Source organism: Aedes albopictus, chromosome 2 (assembly GCF_035046485.1).
Source record: "Aedes albopictus strain Foshan chromosome 2, AalbF5, whole genome shotgun sequence".
Classification (NCBI taxonomy): domain Eukaryota; kingdom Metazoa; phylum Arthropoda; class Insecta; order Diptera; family Culicidae; genus Aedes; species Aedes albopictus.
Window position 1 is genome coordinate 67,484,873 of NC_085137.1, and position 21,174 is coordinate 67,506,046.

At 41.0% G+C, this 21,174-nt stretch overlaps 2 protein-coding genes across 6 annotated transcripts in view; one reads left to right on the top strand and one right to left on the bottom strand.

Moving 5' to 3' along the window:
- The window catches only part of LOC109404819 (LIM/homeobox protein Lhx3), a 183,345-nt gene extending 176,169 nt beyond the window's left edge, over positions 1 to 7,176 (top strand). For 4 of the 5 annotated variants that reach the window (XM_062849800.1, XM_062849801.1, XM_062849803.1 and 1 more), the window contains one exon: positions 7 to 7,176. In XM_062849800.1, coding sequence (XP_062705784.1) covers positions 7 to 332 — 326 coding nt within the window. In that variant the 3' untranslated portion in view covers positions 333 to 7,176. The remainder of the gene's footprint in view (positions 1 to 6) is intronic. The other variant, XM_062849804.1, reaches the window with a different exon arrangement.
- The window catches only part of LOC109423908 (protein phosphatase PHLPP-like protein), an 83,027-nt gene continuing 68,657 nt past the window's right edge, over positions 6,805 to 21,174 (bottom strand). Inside the window, exon 8 of the mRNA XM_029871384.2 lies at positions 6,805 to 9,769. Coding sequence (XP_029727244.2) covers positions 7,218 to 9,769 — 2,552 coding nt within the window. The 3' untranslated portion in view covers positions 6,805 to 7,217. The remainder of the gene's footprint in view (positions 9,770 to 21,174) is intronic.

Here is a 21,174-nt window from a genome sequence, read left to right on the forward strand (position 1 = left end):
ACACAGGTCAACCCGTCAACTCGATGCACCATGGCGGTCCCCGGGGTCACCACGGGATGCACGGTAGTGCGGTATCCGACATGAGCAACGATTCTAGTCCGGCTCACGGCTATCCCGACTTTCCGCCCAGTCCCGATTCATGGCTCGGTGAATCGTGCCCACCGAATGGATCCGTCGTAGCTCAGCAGCAACAATCTGTGCCAGCACGGCCGCCGTCGTCGGCACCGTCATCGGTGGCGGCCGTTGTAGCAGCAGCCGCAGCAGCAGCAGCAGCAGCTTCAGCCCTACCACAAACCAATGGCAATCAGGTACCGCCGGCATTACACTACTGATGGGCTGGAGGCGGCGAATGCGCAGGTCTCGTATGGGAGGGGACAACAGGACGGGGGGCTTCAGTTCGTTTAGGTTAGATTGATTTATCGTATCGATTAATCTGGGCTTTAGGGACGCTTTCAGGAGGGCAATGGATTAAAAATATCGACGTTTGTTCGATTCGTTGTTAACATTGAGATACTCGCAATAACAAGTTTAACCCACGAGCGATCGCGCTGTTGTATTTTGTACAACACGTTGAAAAAATCTCGCTTTTTGTACTCAGCATTAGCGTGGTGCTGACGCAGGTAATCAACCGCGCGAGTTACGGAAAGTTAAGTGAAATGAAACGAAAAAAAGCTTTTCAACCCAAATGAAAATGAGCTTTAGGTTTCAATGAATCAAGTTTCTGAAGGAATCCCAGTAGAAATTCCTGAAGCAATCCTACAAGAAACCTCTGAAGCAATCCCAAGGAAAATCCTTAGATATTTTCCTGGATGATTCAACGGAATAATTTGAGAAGGAACCATTGGAGAAATTCCTACAGAAACTTCTGTATAATTCCCTAGAGGAGTTCCTGTGGAAATTCCTGGGACAAGTTTTTTTTTTTGGGTCTCCAGTTAGCCTAGGGGTTGAAGCTATGGATCGCCAATCCGGAGACAGCGGGTTCGATTCCCGTTCTGGTCGGGAAAATTGTCTCGACTCCCTGGGCATAGTGTATCGTTATACCTACTTGTACAAATTCATGCAACGGCAGGCAAAGAAAGCCCTTCAATTAATAACTGTGGAAGTGATCTAAGAACACTAAGTTGAATAGAGGCAGGCCAAGTTTCATTGCGAACGTCGAGCCATAAAGAAGAAGAAGAAGTTTGCACAAAAACCAGCAAGAATATCTGGTGGAATCCCACCCAGAGTTTCTGAAAGAAATACAAGAAAAACTTTTGAAGCAGCCACAGGAGAAATGTCTGGAAAAATCTTGGGGATATATCTGAAGGTAATCTTATAAAAATCCGCGGAAGAATTCATTAAATTCTGGTAGAATTCCCAGAACAATTCCTGGAGGAATCGTAGCAAAAATTGCTGGGGGTATCCTACAGGGGGTATTCCTGTAGGGAGAAATCCCAGTATGAATATATGGTAGAATCTCGAAGAAAAAAAAACCCAGCACATGATTCTGTAACAAGCCCTACAAGGAACCGCTCATAAGCCACGTTGATCAAATTTTGGTCATCTCAGACCCTTCTTCCCCCTCGTAGATTTTCGTTCATTCAGACTTTTAAGGAATCCCTAGTGGAATCTATGGATTGTTTCTGTTTCAGAGGAAGAACCTTTCAGCCATTTGAAGCGAAACGGTTTGAAAGTTTGGACAAGGTTAGGTCACGTTAGGTACTACAGGAGCAGAAATAAGTCAATTTTCCGGTCGGGGTAGACAGAATCGAGGCTTGATATAATCGGGTCACCTTAGATAGAACAGCAGTGTATTGCCCTATCCATGATTTCACATTTCTCTGGTGGTACTGACTATGAGCTATCAGTCACAACGAGTAACATTGGTTTTTTATAGAATCTTCGCCGACGTTGCGATCCCTTATAGCATATTTTTCAAGGCTCGATACTCTCGAAAATGATTCTTAACTTAGAAAAAAAAATGCTTTTCTCAACATTTTCAAACAGCACTGTCAAGCAAATAGTTCCTCGAGGAGTTTCGTTATGAAATCTTGACCTGTTTATATGTATACTCGTCCAGGTCTTGTGCCAATAGCTTCTCTAGATGTTATACCATTCTCTTTCATTTTCTTGGCGTAACGTCCCAACTGGGATTGGAAGCCTGCTTCTCAGCTTTGCATGTGTATATCGTGTAGCAGGCACGAAGATACTCAGATTTAGAAGCCCAAAGAAGTCACGGAAGTTCCATTTACGAAAACTTCCTGGACCGACCGGGAATTGAACCCGTCACCCCCAGCTTGGACATACTTAAGTGGAAAGGTTTTTCGGATTCTGCACTTCAAAGAGTACTCATCACAATGCAGTTGTATTGCAAATGATCAGGGGTTCCCAATCTGGGGTCACGGGCAAGAAAAATTTCTCAAGAACCGAAAGTTTTAGGAAGGAGTGCAAATAATTTTCGGATAAATCAACTCAAGGATCATTATCTCAAATATAGACATGCTGAAAAAAATCAGTGGTTTTCAGTCTATGGGCACGGGCTACATCAATATCTTAAGAACCGCAAGTGGGTGGACTAATTGAAAATGTTTTCCGGATTCTATGCCTTTGAATCAACTTACTTGAATATAGCCCAGTGGCTCCCAATATGACGTCACGGGTCACGGGACTTTCTGAAGCACCGGTAGTGCTAGAAAGTAGAGAAAATGTTTTACGAATTGTTCATCCATCTCAAGGGTCAGTACCTTGAACACAGATGCATTTCAAAAATCAGTGGTTTTCAATTCATGGTTATGGGCTACACTGCCGTGTGCAGCATAGTTGTACTATGTTAATAGGGTTTTCCATAGAACATGGACAAATATGCTGCACACGGAAGCACACGTCTCAGGAGTGTTTCAGGGGCTCTCAGGGAGTTCAGGTGGTCTAAGGAACGTTTCAGAGTTCTCAGAGGTTTCAACAGGGACTCTAGGGGCTTAGGGGGCGTTTCGGGGGTTTCCTGGGAGTTTCCGGGGTTCCCAGGGGAATCCAGGGGGATTATAAAAGGGGTCCAGGTGGAATTCCAAGAGGTCCCAGGGGGATCCCTGGAGGGCTCAAAGGCATTCTCAAAGAGGTTCTCAGGAGGTTCCAGGGGGGCGCTCCATGGGGTCCCAAAATCATTTCATGAAGTTTCAGGAGATCTCAGGGAGCTTGAGGAAGATCTCAAGAGACCTCATGTGCGCTTCAGAGGAACGAGTGGTATATGAATGGCCATAATTTGGTCTACGTAGTTTATGGAGAGACCCATACTAAACCCATAAACCGTTACCTAAGTTTGGGAACCACTAGGCTTTGTAACACCCCTTTATTATAAGAACTGATCCTTGAGGATTCCTAGGACTTTTGGCTTGTGAGAAATTAGCATGGCCTGTGACCCTAGATTGGAAACCCCTGAGGTTTACAACACCAGTATATTGTAATCACTATTACTTGAGATGTAGATTCTTAATAATATTCACACCTTCGTTTCGGACTTCCGGTTCTAGCGAAATCAGCATGGCCCGTGACCCCACCACTGAGTTTTGCAACGCCCCTTTATTATAATAATTGCTTCTTGAGGCGCAGAATCTGAAAACCAATTTCGATTTCTCGTCGCACTTTTGATTCATGATAAATTAACATGGCCTGTGACTCTTGATTGGAAACCTCTGAGCTTCACAACAACATCTGGACCTTGAGGTCCAGAAACCAACAAGCATTCACACCTTCTCCTCGCACCTTCTGTACTTCAGAAATCAGCATGGCCCGTGACCTCTGCTTGGGCAACACCACTGATCTGGGCAACACCACTCTATTGTAAAACATGTAATGTATATGCTTCTTGAAACGCAGAATCCGAAAAAAATCTCACCCTCCCCTATAACTTTCGGATCTTCAGAAGCTCGCGTGGCCCGTCACTCAAGATTTACACTACTTACTTTGAAAAATCATAACTCAAGAACGAAGCATCATGAAAACAAAGTTTTTTTTGAGACAATGAAAGCAAATTTTCTTAGAAATCTTTTTGAGGAAGTTATTCCATATGCTTTAATCGTTGAATTTTTTGGAATGCACTTTTTTTTGTTTTTGTGTTATGGCCAATTTTGTTGAAAAATATCTAAATGTGCCATATAAGCCTTTTCTTTGAAAAATCATAACTCAAGAACGAAGCATCGTAGAAACAAAGTTTTTTTTCGAAAATGAAAGCATTTTTTTTCAGGAACTCAAAAAAAATATGAAAAGTTTTCCACAAAATTTTCCACCGTTGAGGAAATACATAAAGAAAAGCCCGAACTAGCGGGCTTTGAGAAATATTTTTGAGAAGGTAGTTTCATAAGCTTTGATGGCTGAAATTTTTAAAGTCCATTCCAAAAATTTCAGCAATCAAAGCTTATGAAATTATTTTCCCAAATTTTTTTTTTTATTTTTCGCGAGTTCGAGAATAGTTTTTTTGGCTTTTCTTTTTGAATTTTCTCAACGGTGGAAAACTTTTTCCATTTCATATTTTTTTTTTTTTTTTTGATTCCTGAGAAAATTTGCTTTCATTTTCATTAGAAAACATCGTTTCTACAATGCTTCGTGCTTGAGCAAAGAAAAGGCTTATATGATACATTTGGACATTTTTTCAGCAAAATTGGCCATAACTCAAAAACGAAAAAGAAGTGCATTCCAAAAATTTCAGCGATTAGAGCTTATGAAATATCCTTCACAATTTTTTTTACGAATTTTCTCAACTGTGAAAAATTTAGTGGAAAACTTTTTTCAATTCATATTTTTTTGGATTTCTGAGAGAATTGGCTTTCATTTCCTAAAAAAAACTTTGTTTCTCTGATGCTTCGTTTTTTAGTTATGATTTTTCAAAGTAAGTAGTGTCATTTTTCCACCTGAGTTTTCCGGAAAAATAGGCGACCCTGAATTTTTCTCATTTTTTTTATTGTTCATATATTCATGAGCCCAGCCTGTGGAAAAATTTTCATGAAAATCTGAGACCCTTCGGCCCAATTTAGACGATAATAAAAAAAATGCGCAGTGGCTATACATTAGAGTAAAAAAGAGGGATCCAGCTGCTTCCAGCAATAGAAAATTTTAAAAAATATTAGAAAACATAATTTTCAGAGTAAAATAGGGTAAAGTAACTCTAATCAATGCTACCATTTAGTTTCTTGATATTCAGCATCAGCAAAATATAGTTTGGTTGGGCACAATCAGCTGCAAATATTTCAAAATCTTGATAAAAGCGTCATACTTCAGAATAAAAAAGGGTAAACTAGAACAAAACGGCCACCACTGCATACCATCATGTTTCTCGAAAATTTTGCAGCAGTAAAATATAACTTGGCCGACATTTCAAAATCCTGAAGAATGTAATTTTTTAGAGTCAAATAGGGTAAAAAGGGACAAAACGCCTACGTCTAGTCATTGTCATGTAATGAAATGTGTTACCATTTCGTTTTCTTGTAAATTCTGCGTCAGTGTGGTTGGCCTCCATCATTCGCATTTAAATATTTAAAAATCCTGAAAAACTTCATTTTTAAGCGTAAAATGGGGTAAAATTCGTGTGCAAATTTTTCCAGGAATTCAATTTGACGTTTGTCCAGGAATTTAATATTGATCTTTTATGAAGAATGATTCAGGGTCTCTAAATCCATTCCGAGCTTCCAAGTATTGAACCTGGTTGTCTGTAATACTATCCTCAGCAACTTCTATTAAATAGTTTACTTGTTTTTTTTTTTCATATATATTAAAAAGATTAGCATGGGTTTATCAAGAAATTTGGAAGGGGAAATTGACTAAATATTTTCCAGATCTGTTTTAGGACTGCAAAGTCTTATTCAAGGTTTTTTTCGTAGATGTTGCAAGAGACCAACCATTTCTTATAGAAATTTATCCATGGGTGCACGGCGAATATCCACGAATAAACTTCTTTTGAAATAAATTTTGAGAAATTTAAATAAATATGCTAGAATCGTTGTGTAATGATTCTGAAAAATCCGATATAATGCTGTTAATATCATATTAAAGACCCAGACAACCAGTAATCGTATAAGATGATGCATAAGATGATAGAGTGGAGGCCATATGCGTACATGCCACCATTTAGGCGCATTTAAAATGTAGACATATCGCCTCCACGTTAACATCTTATACGGTCACTGGTTGACTGGGGATAAACACGTCCTGGCGGTGTCATTACGCCAAGAGGGAAAAAGGGCTGTCCATTGTTTCAACAAAGGAAAAAAATATGTTTTTATTCATTGCCCATTTGAAAGCGGACCTTTCGTAACAGATAAACTGTACGTAGAATACAAAAAGAAATGAATCCATCGTGGTTTCAAAATGTTACTAGTTCAAAGAACTAAAACGGTTACTATTAGCACGCGCTTCCTCCAATGGAAAGCATACAAAGGTAGAACACTTACGTATATTTTATTGCCATTATTGTTTTTACTATCATTAGTTACTTCATAACTCAGAGTCAATACCAAAAAAAATAACTAAATACTAAAACTGTATAACAAAGCGAGAGCCAACTAGTCCAACGGGTGTGTGTAAACTCAGCTAGTCTTATTTAGGATTAACACAAGAGCAGAGATCTCCAATATGTTTCATTTCATTTGAGAGAAAGGGATTTCGAAGCAATATAGCATTTTTATTTTGTTCAAACTGTCTACTATTATATCTAAATATTGAATTTATTTATCAAAGTGTATAGTTTGAGTAAGATTAACTGAATCAGTTCCTTAAACGCTAATCCAATAAAAGAAAAAGAAAACTAGACTTAGGAATTGAATTTAATTGCCATAAAACAGGTTTTTCAGTTTACAATCGTCGGAATCCGTGTCAAAGCTCTAGTCTTGTTTCAGGCTGCAATCATATTTCACGGTAAATCGTAAGCATTTAGTATTTACTAAGCGGGGAAGCCAGCAGTTTGGATGGAATCTAATAGGTGTAAAGTAAACTTTTTTTTCCTAAAGTTATTCACGTAGCGCACGATTGCGGAAAGTGTAAATAGAATTTCAAGAAAAAAAGAGCATTTAACGTTTAAGTAGAAACAACAGATCCTTATACAGATAGCTGAGTAACTGTGTAAAATCCAATGTGTACATATTTATTTAATTTATTGCTAAACGAAATGAAAATGAGACCTTTACAAACAATACATCTTAAAACTGAAATACATCTACGTCTGTGTCACTGTGTTTATCCGAGGATTGATAGTCTCACAGTTCTGTTGTGGCGACTCCCCAATACTGTTGCATCCGTCCTCCGTCCGGATCTACGGCATCCAGCTCAAGTGCGCTTCCATCGTTATTCGCGGCGTACCTTTCCTGCATGGCGTTGAAGTCGTACTCCAGGTTGTACGGCATCAATCTCTGAAGGGATCCGAAGTAGGCAGCATTCGGACCGGCGTTGATCGGCTGAGGTCTAGTAGTATTGTACCGTATGGGTTTGAAGAAATTTTGGGAAGACGTAGGGTGGAAGGAACGTGTACTGCCGAATTGTTTCGAGAGGAACGGCGTAGCACGTGTTGGGTGTGCCATTGTATTGTATCCGTTCAGGGAAGAGTTAAAGCAGCTATCACTGTCATGAGCTAATTGTGGTGAACTGGAAGACAGTGATTTCATCTGTGGCCGTGCAAGGTTAGTGCTAGACCCAGGCCGTTTGGTAAAAGCTCGAGATATTGTATTGAGTTCTTTGTCGAATAGCAGTTGGGTGTTCTGTTCCAGCATGTACTCCCAGCATTTGAACTGCTCCTCCGACATGGCGGAGTCAGATTCTTCAACTTCTCGTTCTTTCTCTTCTTCAATTCTTGCCCGTACAGCTCGTACAACACCTCCTCGTAAACTTCTTCGTTCATTAGTTAGATAAGCATTGGGTTTTCTTGTGCTCAGAGTGGTTACATCCATACACCTGGTTTTTGTTCCATTCATTTGAGTTTCACTCCCAGAAGTCTGATCGCTCTGACCGCTTGGAGACGAGCGATCACTTCTCCCTGAAGGATGTCTCATGAAGGTGCCCGATGCTCCGGAGTGACAACAGTTATTGTTGGATTCACAGCAACACCCACACTTACAAAACCCCGACATTATACTTCCCGTTCCAGGAGGCTTTTTTCTTATAGTTTGCCTCAGTTCCCTCATCAGAAAGTCAATATCCGTACCCAGATTGTTGAACTTCACGATAATAATACTGATATTCTCCTCAGCTCCATAGCTCTGAGCAATGTCCTGAACACGCTTTGCAGCCAGCAAAATATTCTCTTCTTTTCGAATTTCTTCAGCTACGGTTTCCATTGTTATCACCTCCCACAACTTCTTATTCCCTATTACCAGGTACTCATCAGCATCGCTCAGAACTACTTCCGTAACCTCCGGATCAGGCACCGTAACCGGATAGTTTGCACTTAAACCAATTCTCCGGCAGGGATTAGCTTTAGTCAACTTTACACATCTGTTATGCTTGATCAACACCGCAACGCTCTCACCAACACTAGCTACCCGCAAGATAAACTTTCTCCCACTAGCTGCCTGCGGAAGATAACTCATGATCTCACTTGGAACCCGGCTCCTAGATATGTGACACAACGTCACATTAACCGCCTCATGTTGCCCTTGCTGTTTCAGCTCCCTATGTGCCGACAGCAACGTGTACTTCATGTAGTCATTGGCAGTTTCTTTCACTGTTCGCTCTTCCAACAATATCTTTGGAATTGTTTTCACCAACATATTCGGTATCAAATTGTTGACCTCCCCATCGAACATACCGAACAACCCCTCCGAATTACAGAACCCAGGCAAGCGCAACTGCGAAATGTACAACTTTGGTAGACACCCAGGAGTTTCCGCAAACCCGACCTTCCAGCACGGCTCGTACTCTTCGTTCTCCTGGTACGGCCACGGTGCAGTTGGCAGCGAGGGCCTATTTTTACCGGAAACATCCACCAAGCTCATGGGTCTTTGCGATCGACACGCTTGCAACTGATGGGGATCAACTTGTAGTTGTGTATTGCTGGACAAATCCAAGAACTGCAGATGTTTCGACACCAGCGACACCATGTTGATCTTATCGAGTTGGTTGTGAGCCAGATCCAGAACTCGAAGGCTCAAGTTCTTTGCCAATGGAGGAACGGATTGTAACTGGTTGGAGTGAACCCGCAAAACCCGCAAATTTCGTAAATTTGTGAGATTTTCTGGCAGGTGCCTCAACCTGTTCCCCGAGATGACCAACTCTTCCAGCTCACCCCAGCAGGTTATGCATGTTTCCGGAAGCGTTGTCAGATGGTTGTAGCCTATGTGCAGAACCTTTAGTCGAGTCAGACAAATGAGTGAATCCAGTACCCGATCTGTGAGATTGTTGTTAGTGGCGTAGAGCCGCTCGAGATTGCAATTGGTACCGAAAATGATCGGGAGTGTCATCAACTTGTTACTGGAGATGTTGAGTATTGTAAGACGTTCGCAGGCTATGAAGAAATTCTCCGGCAGGTCTTCGATGTGATTACATTGCAGGTACAGTTTTTGGAGGGGCAGCTTCCGCTTGACCATCGGCGGGAAACTGGTCAGATTGTTGTACGCCAAGTGTAGGGTAAGTATGGTTGCATGTTCGTTGTTTAGCAGGTGTTCGGATATAACGTGCAGTTGATTGTTGTTGGCGTACAACGTGCGCAGCTGATGGCATCCGACCAGCCAATCTGGTAGCCCTCGGAGACAATTGAAACTGATGTCGATATGCTTCAGGTTTGTTGGTGTTGCTCGAACCATAATTTTGGTAAGATCTGCAAATAGATGGCGAGAAACAAAACAATTTTCAGGAAAGGTTTACATGATGATTTTTTTTTCAAAAGAAGTCTTCTCTGAGACAGACCATTTCCTTTCAACAATTTTTCATGAAATTTCGGAAGCACTGTTTCCCATTATGATACGTAAAACGGCACGGTAATGTAGCAATCACCAGGTATTTAATATTCCACAAAATATATTTTTTTTTATTTATATGTGTCGTCCCAGTGTTGGTTGGGACGTTAAACAGAACTGGCACGATGGCCCTCCGGCGAGACAGGAGTGTTGGCGTAGGCCCAATAAGCCACCCGTAAAAATCCCCATTGCGAATAACATAGGAGAAAATACGACTCGATACAATCGGCAAAGACCCACGCGACGAAATAAGGACTACGATTGGAAACTTGGAACATGGAATTGCAAGTCACTAGGTTTCGCAGGATGTGACAGGATAATCTACGACGAACTACATCCCCGCAACTTCGACATCGTGGCGTTGCAGGAACTTTGTTGGACTGGACAGAAAGTGTGGAAAAGCGGGCATCGAGCGGCTACCTTCTACCAAAGCTGTGGCACCACCAATGAACTGGGAACAGGATTTATAGTGTTGGGCAAGATGCGACAACGTGTGATCGGGTGGCAGCCGATCAACGCAAGGATGTGCATGTTGAGAGTTAACGGCCGTTTCTTCAACTACAGCATCATCAACGTCCACTGCCCACACGAAGGGAGACCCGATGACGAGAAAGAAGCGTTCTACGCGCAGTTAGAGCAAACATACGATGGTTGCTCGCCGCGTGACGTGAAAATCGTTGTCGGCGACATGAACGCGCAAGTAGGAAGGGAGGAAATGTACAGACCGGTAATCGGGCGAAACAGCCTGCACGCCGTATCGCATGATAACGGCCAGCGATGCGTAAACTTTGCAGCCTCCCGTGGTATGGTAGTCCGAAGCACCTTCTTCCCCCGCAAAGATATCCACAAAGCCACCTGGAGATCACCCGACCATCAAACAGAGAACCAAATCGACCACGTTCTAATCGACGGTAAATTCTTCTCGGATATAACCAACGTCCGCACATACCGCAGTGCGAATATAGATTCGGATCACTACTTAGTCGCTGTATGCATGCGCTCAAAACTTTCGACAGTTATCACCACGCGTCGAAGTCGAACGCCGTGGCTCAACATCGAGCAACTTCGTAACGTAGAAGTGGCTCAAGACTACACGCGCAGCAGTTAGCAGTGGCTCTACCAACGGAAGAGCAGCTTGGCGCAGCTACACTTGAAGATGGCTGGAGGGACATCCGATCCGCCATAGGTAGTACCTCGGCTACAGCACTAGGCCTCGCGACTCCGAATCACAGAAACGACTGGTACGACGGCGAATGTGAACAGTTGAAAAACGAGAAGAATGCAGCATGGGCGAGAATGCTGCAACACCGTACGAGAGCGAATGAGGTACGTTACAAACAGGCGCGGAACAGGCAGAACTCAGTCTTCCGGATGAAGAAGCGCCAGCAGGAAGAACGAGATCGCGAAGCGATGGAAGAGCTGTACCGCGCTAAGGACACACGAAAGTTCTACGAGAAACTGAACCGCTCGCGCAGAGGCTTTGTGCCACAAGCCGACATGTGCCGAGATAACCACGGGAATATTCTCACGAGCGAGCGTGAGGTGGTCGATAGGTGGCGGCAGCATTACGATGAGCACCTCAATGGCGACGTTGCAAGTACCGAAGGTGGCGTGGTAACAGATCTAGGAGTATGTGCACAGGACGAAAGACTTCCGGCCCCTGACCTTCAAGAGATTGAGGAAGAGGTTGGCCGGTTGAAAAACAACAAAGCCGCTGGAGCAGATCAACTACCAAGCGAGCTTCTAAAATACGGTGGAGAAGCACTGGTGAGAGCACTACACTGGATCATTACCAAGATTTGGGAGGAGGAAGTATTACCGGAGGAATGGATGGAAGGTATCGTGTGTCCCATCTACAAAAAGGGCGACAAGTTGGATTGCGGGAACTACCGCGCGATCACACTACTGAGCGCTGCCTACAAGATACTCTCTCAAATTTTATGCCGCCGTCTATCACCGATTGCAAAAGAGTTCGTGGGGCAATATCAGGCTGGATTTATGGGCGAACGCGCTACAACGGACCAGATGTTCGCCATCCGCCAGGTGTTGCAGAAATACCGCGAATACAACGTGCCCACACATCACTTGTTCATCGATTTCAAATCGGCGTATGATACAATTGATCGAGAACAGCTATGGCAGATTATGCACGAATACGGATTCCCGGATAAACTGATACTATTGATCAAGGCGAAGATGGATCGAGTGATGTGCGTAGTTCGAGTATCAGGGACACTCCCGAGTCCCTTCGAATCTCGCAGAGGGTTACGGCAAGGTGATGGTCTTTCGTGATTGCTGTTCAACATTGCTTTGGAGGGTGTAATAAGAAGAGCGGGGATAAACACGAGTGGGACGATTTTCACGAAGTCCGTTCAGCTGCTTGGTTTCGCCGATGATATTGATATTATTGCTCGTAAATTTGAGACGATGGCGGAAACGTACATCCGACTAAAGAGTGAAGCCAGGCGAATCGGATTAGTCATTAATGTGTCGAAGACAAAGTACATGATGGCAAAGGGCTCCAGGGAGGAATCACCGCGCCCGCCACCCCGAATTCATATCGACGGTGATGAAATCGAGGCGGTTGAAGAATTCGTGTACTTGGGCTCACTGGTGACCGACGACAACGACACCAGCAGAGAAATTCAGAGGCGCATTGTGGCAGGAAATCGTGCCTACTTTGGACTCCGCAGAACTCTACGATCGAATAAAGTTCGCCGTAACACGAAGTTAACCATCTACAAAACGTTGATTAGACCGGTCGTCCTCTATGGGCACGAAACATGGACCCTACGTGCAGAGGACCAACGCGCCCTTGGAGTTTTCGAACGGAAGGTGTTGCGTACCATCTACGGCGGAGTGCAGATGGAAGACGGGACTTGGAGAAGGCGAATGAACCACGAGCTGCATCAGCTGCTGGGAGAACCAACCATCGTCCATACCGCGAAAATCGGGAGGCTACGGTGGGCGGGTCACGTCATCAGGATGTCGGATAGCAACCCGACTAAAATGGTTCTCGAGAGTCATCCGACCGGAACAAGAAGACGTGGAGCGCAGCGAGCTAGGTGGGTCGACCAAGTGGAGGACGATCTGCGGACCCTACGCAGAGTGCGGAACTGGAGACAAACAGCCATGGACCGAGTTGAATGGAGGCGGCTACTATGTACAGCAGAGGCCACCCCGGCCTTAGCCTGACCGGTAAGGTAAGTAAGTATAATCACGAAATCTATAGTACCACACAAAATTTGTTTTTTTTTATAAGAAACTTGAAGAGTGTCGAGGAAACTCATGATAAACTCCTTAAATATTAAGCAGAAATTCTAAAAATAACGCTGAAATCCATAGAGTTCTTAGCAGATGTTCAAAAACTTAAGCGGTATTTAGTTCAAACCTTTTGTGTTGTTTTACCATTTTGTTTTTATACAGACTTTCAAAAATTTGAAATTTCCACTTCTCAGATGTTCACTACTCAAATTTCCATTGGGATTGTGGTGTGCTGTGATGTTGAGGTTTTCGCATTTTTCGGTAATAAATATATATTCTAAGGGTTAAAAAACACAGAAACTTTTTTGTTGTGTTTCAGATGTAATTACTTGATTTTAGGGAAATTTTCAATGCAACTCGAGGAAAAGATTCCAGAGATTTCTATCAAAACACCTTGAAAAATCTCAGGAAAAATTGCTAAAGAATCCCCTTGAAAATATGAAAATTTCTAAAGGAAAATACAGCAATTACAAAATTGTTATAGGAAACAGTATGTGATTATCATTGTGGATATTCATCCCACGAAATTTCAGGAAGGTTTCGGGAGTTAGATCATGAATTAAAGATAAATCCCGAGAGGAATAAAAAAAAGGATTTCCTGGAAACCACCTGGAAAAATCGTTCGTATTAACGTCTGTATTTCTATATTCGAAACAGTTTCTCTGCACGACTGTTGAATGAATTTATATTGGAATGTAAGCTCTGGCATCTCTGAAAGAATGTTGAAAGAACTACCGAGAAGCTACCTAATACTTAATGATAAAACTTTGTCAAAATATTCAATGTCGCTTACGTTACTTCGTCAATGCACTGTTAACGCAGAGCAGAACAAATACTTGGGAACATTTCGCTACAGTTTCAAAAAAAAAAAAAAATATTGGAAAAATTCCTGCAGGAGTTCAATTAGAAGCAATAAACTTTTTTTTTCTCTTCTAAACAACAGACACCGATACGTTCAATGGTTCCAATGACTCTTTTTGAACTTTGAAGTAAGCCCGACACTAGAAAACTAGAATGTCACACAATAACGTATAGGAATGTTCTGATGCAATGAACGCATAGTTCAATTCCTGTAATAATTCTTGAGAAAATTTGAATGAATCTTGTACACAAATATTTTTGGAAAATACCTTGAAATTATTTAACCCTTTCAAAAAATCTTGAAAATGGTTCTGTAATTCAGTAAATTTTCAGGAGAAAATCCTTCAGAATTGCATTAGGAAACTCATATAGGAATTCAAAAGGCATCGCAATTAATGATGGTAAGGAAAATTTCCAAACTTACTGCTGGTGAAATTTTTAAAACAATTGCTATGCTAGCGAAACTTCACAGAAAATTCCTAGAAAAATTTGAAAGCTGGGAGAAAATTCTTAAAGCAATTAAAAAAAAAAGTTTATTTTTTTTAATTTGCTTTAAGAGTTAACGCGAAGGCGATATAGATATTTTTTTAATAATTTGAGAATCTCCAATCAAGTTTTTGCTGGGACAAACTTCCAAAATTTATAGAAAAAAGACTAGGGGAACAACAGATCTTACAAAAATTCATTTAAAGGAATACCTGGAGATATTGCAAGGAAATGGCAAAGAAAACTCTTAGTGGAAATACAGGCGTAATTTTGTGGGTATGAAGGAAATCTGAAAATTTCACTCTGATTTTAGAATAACTTGGTCGTTAATTTCTTATAAACAATTTAAAATGTTAGAGAAATAAATACCCCGGTTAATAATCTTTTTTGATTTTAATTTTTATTGCATTGTTTATTCATTTATCTATTCCAATCATTACTGCATAGAAAATACATCAGCCACATGCCTAAAATCAAAGCTACCTGAAAGATATAATTCAAGCCCTGGGAGAAGTTTCTCGGTAACTTTTTGGGAAAATTTCAAAGGAAACGTCTGGAGAAAGTTTGGAGAAAAAATCCATAAGAATTGTAAGGAACACTCTTGTGGGGATTCCAACCAAATTTCTTCATGAGACTGCCAAGAGATCCTGAAAATTCCAGAGCAAAACTCCCCCATTTATCAAGTAAGAAATTGACGCTTAAAAATGTCTCAGTGGAGTACTCTTTCAATGCATCGCTCTCAGTTCAGTTTGATCGTTTGAAAGTTCTTTTCAATTTCTAGAAAGAAACAAATGGAACCTTAACGTTTAAATAGGCTAAACTACCTTTGGAACAAAAACGGAAGATAAAGTTAGGAAATCTTACCGTTTCGACAAGAAATTGTTGCGCATCTTTCAGAACACAAGTGTTCACAAGAATCCTTCATCAAGCATAATGTGATCAAATTTCAGGAAATTGTTAATCGTTGCAAATCCTGCAAGGGCTCTGTTGCTAGTAGCAAATGAAATTTCTAAAATATCTGAGAGAATCTTTAAAAAATATAAATTTACAAAAGGGTGTAAGTGATCATATTGTTGATTTTGAGCTAAGCATATAAAAAAATTCTTCAGATTTCAAGCTTTAAGGAGCTTTACTAAAATTATTGTACGACGGTTAGAAAAATTACAATAAATCGAAAAAATGTGTCCATTTTGAATCTTCATACATTTAGTATGGGATGAAAACTTGGTGAAAAAAGTTAAACCTCACTTACTCAAAAGTGGGTATTTGCCTTTTACACCCGTTTGCTTCCAACCTCCTTATTTCTCATAGCATCCATACAAAAGCATGAGCAACATCCAATCGTTACGACGTATTGGTAAAGCAATGGTCAAACCAATAGCATGAATTCAATTAGTTTCTTTGAAACACACCAAGGAGTGCTGTTTCGAGACATATCTCGCGCAAAAAATAACCTAAACAAAAGAATTTAGGAGAGCAATTTATAAAATTTGAGTTAACATGCTACCTCTCAAAGGGCATTCTGAGATGGTGACTTGAACGAATTCCAAAAAGAGTCGCTTTGAATAGTTTAAGGATTGTTGCAAAAACCATTCTTAACCCTCTACAGGAAACCTTAAATGATGGTCCATTTCGGAAACCTGGGGTACATTTGGACCTCAAATTTGATCTTCTATATCTCATGATCCTGACTTATTAGAAGATTAGTGTCTTCAGCAAAGTTGTTGGGTAGGTCAAGGACTTACAGATGCTGAACCGTTGAATTCAGAATTGCATATATAGGTGGCACTAGTGAGCATGTAAGCATCAAGTATTTGAGCACATATATATCAAGATCCTGACCATATAGAAATCTGGTGTCTTCAGCAAATTTGTTTATTAGGTAACACAGCGTAACAAAAATTAACTTTTTGTCTGTCTGAAGAGCAAACTTCGAAGGATTTTGGGCCGCTGAATCCGAATCCGGGCTTAGAATTGCTCTAACACGTCACAATTTTGAGCTATACCTCAATTTATAGGGCAAAATATGCGATTTTAGGCTTTTTTGACTGCAAACCATTAAGCAAGGAAATATTTTTTTAAGCAATCAAAAGGTTATTTGGTCAATTAACATCTAAATCAACGACTCATGCAAAATATTTCGTGTTACTAAATCGAATTTGATAGTTTTAATCGATTTATGTAAGGTACGGTATTTCCCATACAAGTCACCCTCCAAAAGTTGCATGCAAGTTTTCATACTAACATAAAATGCTTAAATCTATCAAATTTAATTGGGTAAAACCAAAGAATAAAAATAGAAAGAATGCCCTCTCTTGCCTTTTTGTATGCAAACGTCAAGCGACAAGACAAGTGGCGCTCTCTAAGCGTTTCAAGGTGGAAGCTCTATGTAACAGTGTTCGTGATTTGTCATAAGAGAAGGTGGTGTGCGTATGTTTTGGTATCCGCATACAATCAATAACGCACACTACCGCACGAAGGTTGAACTTTCATCCGCAGATAGCGCTGCGGTAGTGTCCCCCCAAGCATCAGCGGAGAGGGCATTCTTGATATTCTTATTCTTTGGTAAAACGAAATATTTTGCATGAGTCGTTAATTTAGATGTTAATTGACCAATGGGGCACGTTCGGTGTAGTACTAGATTTGTAGTAATGAGCTGAATTTTTGTATGGTGAGAAGGTCAATTCTCCGTTTCTGCAATGAAATGGTGCAAAAAGTGTGGGTATTATGATTCCTTGCCTAATTTGATGCTTTTTGAGCAAAACTTTGGATAACTATGTTGTTTATGTTGCAAGAAATGGAGAAAACAACAATACTGTTGCCCAAAGTTTTGCTCAAACAGCATCAATTTAGGCAAGGAATCATAATACCCACGCTTTTTGCACCATTTCATTGCAGAAACGGAGAATTGACCTTCTCACCATACTAAAATTCAGCTCATTACTACAAATCTAGTACTTCACCGATCTGTCCTATTAACCTTTTGATTGCTTAAAAAAAATATTTCCAAGTTAATGACAGTTGCAGTCAAAAAATCCCAAAACCGCATATTTTGCCCTATAAATTTAGGTATAGCTCAAAATTGTGACGTGTTGGAGCAAATCTGAGCCCAGATTCGGATTCAGCTGCCCAAAATCCTTCGGAGACACATAAGTTTGCTCTTGAGACAAAAAAGTGTTGCGCTGTGTAGAGTGTTTACTAATGATGGACCGTATGTTTGAAAATTTCACACATAGATGGCACTACTGAGCGTGCAAATTATATATTAAAATATCTCTGGATCCTGATCACCTAGAATGATGGTCAATTCGACAAAGTTGTTGAGTTGCTCAAAGACTGACAAATGCCGGTCCGTTTGAATCGGAACTTCACACATACGTGGCGCTAGTGAGCATGGAAGTATTAAGTATATGATCACATTTATAACAAGATCTTGACCACATAGAAATTTGGTGTCTTCGGCAAAGTTGTTAATTGAGTCAAGTGTTTACTAATGATGGACCGTTTGTTTGAAAATTCTACACATAGATGGCGCAACTAGTCGTGCAAATTGTATAGCTCATGTATCTCAGGATCCTGAGCACCTAGAATGATAATGTTCCGGCAAAGTTGTTGGGTAGGCCAAGGATTTACAGATGATGAGCCGTTTAATTTGGAACTCCACGCATATGCGTCGTAACTGAGCACGCATTTTTCATATATCTCATATATCGCAGGATTCTGATCACTTAGAAAGATGGAATTTTCGGAAAAGTTGTTGCGTAGGCCAAGTACTTACGACCATGGGCCGTTAGTTTTGGAAATTCGTCATACGTAGATGGCACTGGTGAGCATTCAAATTGTATATGTCATATATTCCAAGGTACTGACCTCAAAGAAACATGGGATCTTCGGAAAAGTTGTTCAAAGTATATCAATGACTTACAGTTTCATGGGCCGTATAATTTGGAATTTCATATGTAGGTGGCGGTACCAACCATGCAAATTTATCATATCATATATCTCAGGATTCATAGATTTCAGGTTTACACTCTTAAATAATTAAGAATTTACACGTGACGTAAATCGTCAACGAACGTAAACATTTCACGACTGAATGGCAAATTTGACTCAAATTTACGTCCAAGTCGAAGATACTGTCTTTCTAAGTAACCAGCGTTGTGAGATATTTGAAAACTAGAATTTAAAGGCTCTCTAGTGCCGCCTATTAGTGGAATTTCGAACCAAAAAGTCCATCAACTGTTAGTCGTTGACCAGCTGCTACACTGACCGAAGTAAACCGACCACACCAACACTCTAAGTAATCAAAACCCTGAGATTTATGGGTGAGAAATTGTGATAGTGTTATGTCTATTTGTCTCTGAAATCAAAAGTGTGATGTCTCTTAGCTTTTTTTGGTTTCCACTGGTACGCCTTTGGTTCATCAAAATATTTGAACAGTCCCCTGTGATCATTCTGTGTGTGCAATGAGAGAGCATTTTTTATTGTTTCATTTGTGCGTTTTCCTCTTTTTCTCTTTTGAAAGATGAATGAAACTTCTTCTTCTTCTTCTTGGCGTAACGTCCTCACTGGGACAAAGCCTGCTTCTCAGCTTAGTGTTCTATGAGCACTTCCACAGTTATTAACTGAGAGCTTCCTCTGCCAATGACCATTTTGCATGTGTATATCGTGTGGCAGGCACGAAGATACTCTATGCCCAAAGGAAGTCAAGGAAATTTCCTTTACGAAAAGATCCTGGACCGACCGGGAATCGAACCCGTCACCCTCAGCATGGTCATGCTGAATACCCGTGCGTTTACCGCCTCGGCTATATGGGCCCTAACTGCGAATGAAATGAATGAAACTGCGTGTTTCAGTGAAAGATGAGCGTAAATGGGCGCAATTTCTGCGCGGTATGTCATCTCTGCAAAATAGTCAGAATCTTGTGCTATATGAGATATACAAATTGCATGCTCTCTGACGCCACCCATGAGCAAAATTCAGAGTAAAACGACTGCAACTTATTTTCAGAATCTTCAATTTGTCTAAATAATTTGAATGCTGATGTAAAAAAGATACAAAAATTGTTTGCGTCATATAGTGACAGAGATTTGAATTAAACGGTCGACAAGGGGCTAGTCGCTTGGAACATTGTGCCAAGAGGTGCCAAGCACACCGTCCTATACGCTGTGAGGCACACCGAGGCACTCTTTTGACACTTGAGTTTGGGTGAAAAAACTAGGCAACCATGTGCATTTGACCTGCAAAATGAAAACAAACAGTTGGTTGTCTTGGTAGTAACCAAGCAAAATCTGAATCATCAAGCAGTGGCACTTCAGGGCACACTGAGGCACAATTCAATACCCGGTGGCACACTGAAAATAATTGGCGCAAGTAAAGATGTGCTCAGTGACTCCCCCTTGACGGTCGACTATCTGTAAATTCTTGGCCAAACATCTTTGCTGAAGATAGTAGAGATGGTAAGAGAGTTATTAGGATCCTGGGATATTTGAAACACAAAATTTTCACACTCAGTAGCGCCACCTATGTGTGGAATTCCGAATCAAATTTTCCATCATCTGTAAGTTCTTGACCTATAACACAACTCTAGCGAACACACCATCTTTCTATGTGATCAGGATCCTGAGATATATGAGATGTAAAATTTGCATGCTCACTAGCGCCACCTATGTGTGGAGTTTCAAATCAAACGGCCCATAATCTGGAAGTACTTGATCAACACAACATCTTTCTCGAAGGCGTCATCTTTCTAAGTGATAAGGATCCTGTGATATATGAGATACAAAATTTACATGCTCACTAGTACCATCTAGTGCTGGAATTTCGAATCAATCGGTTCATTATCTGTAAGCACTCGACTTACTGAGCACCTTTACCGAAGACGTGACGCTTCTACAAGCTCTAAATTTTCCGATAATTTCGTTTGTAGACATGATATTACTAAATTGTTAATGCCAAATAGCGCCATCTAGTGGGAAAATTTCGAAATATCCAATTCACCGCCAGATGGCGCTTCACTTTCCGAACAAATTTGCAGAAGACATGAATATTCTAAAATAACAGAATCAAAAGATATGAAGAATTCAATTTGGGATCCAAATGGACCCCAGGTATACAAAATCGCCCGATTCAACTTTGACATGGAATAAAAACCAAAGTATGCCATGAAATCAACTGTATTTTTTCTTAAATACAAAAAACTAGGTCTAGTTTGAAGGTATTGCAAAAATAAAGTTAATATGTTATACCTACTCCAAATTTGTTTGGGGCCAAATGGACCCCAGGTATCCATTAGAACACAAACATGGCTGCCACAATGGCCGACTTGATCCCCTACTCACGTTTTCAAGAACACCAATCTTGAAAATTCGTAAACAAATACTCTCGATTTGGAAAAGCTGCTTCTTTTTGCAAGTGAGCAAAGTCAAGATAAAAAAGTGCCGCTTGGTTCGATGCTTCGACTGAAGACCGAAAGGTAGCTGCAAAGCCAACAAACCCGCTTTTGAAGAACCGGAACCCGTTGAACGACTTCTGCGGATCAACGTCTTGGCTCCGTGAGAAATGCGTGCGTGAAACGCCATCGTTCACCACCGCCAATCAGTTTCGGGGAATAGGAGCGCAGCCCATTACACTGCTGTTCTGCCTAGGAAAATGA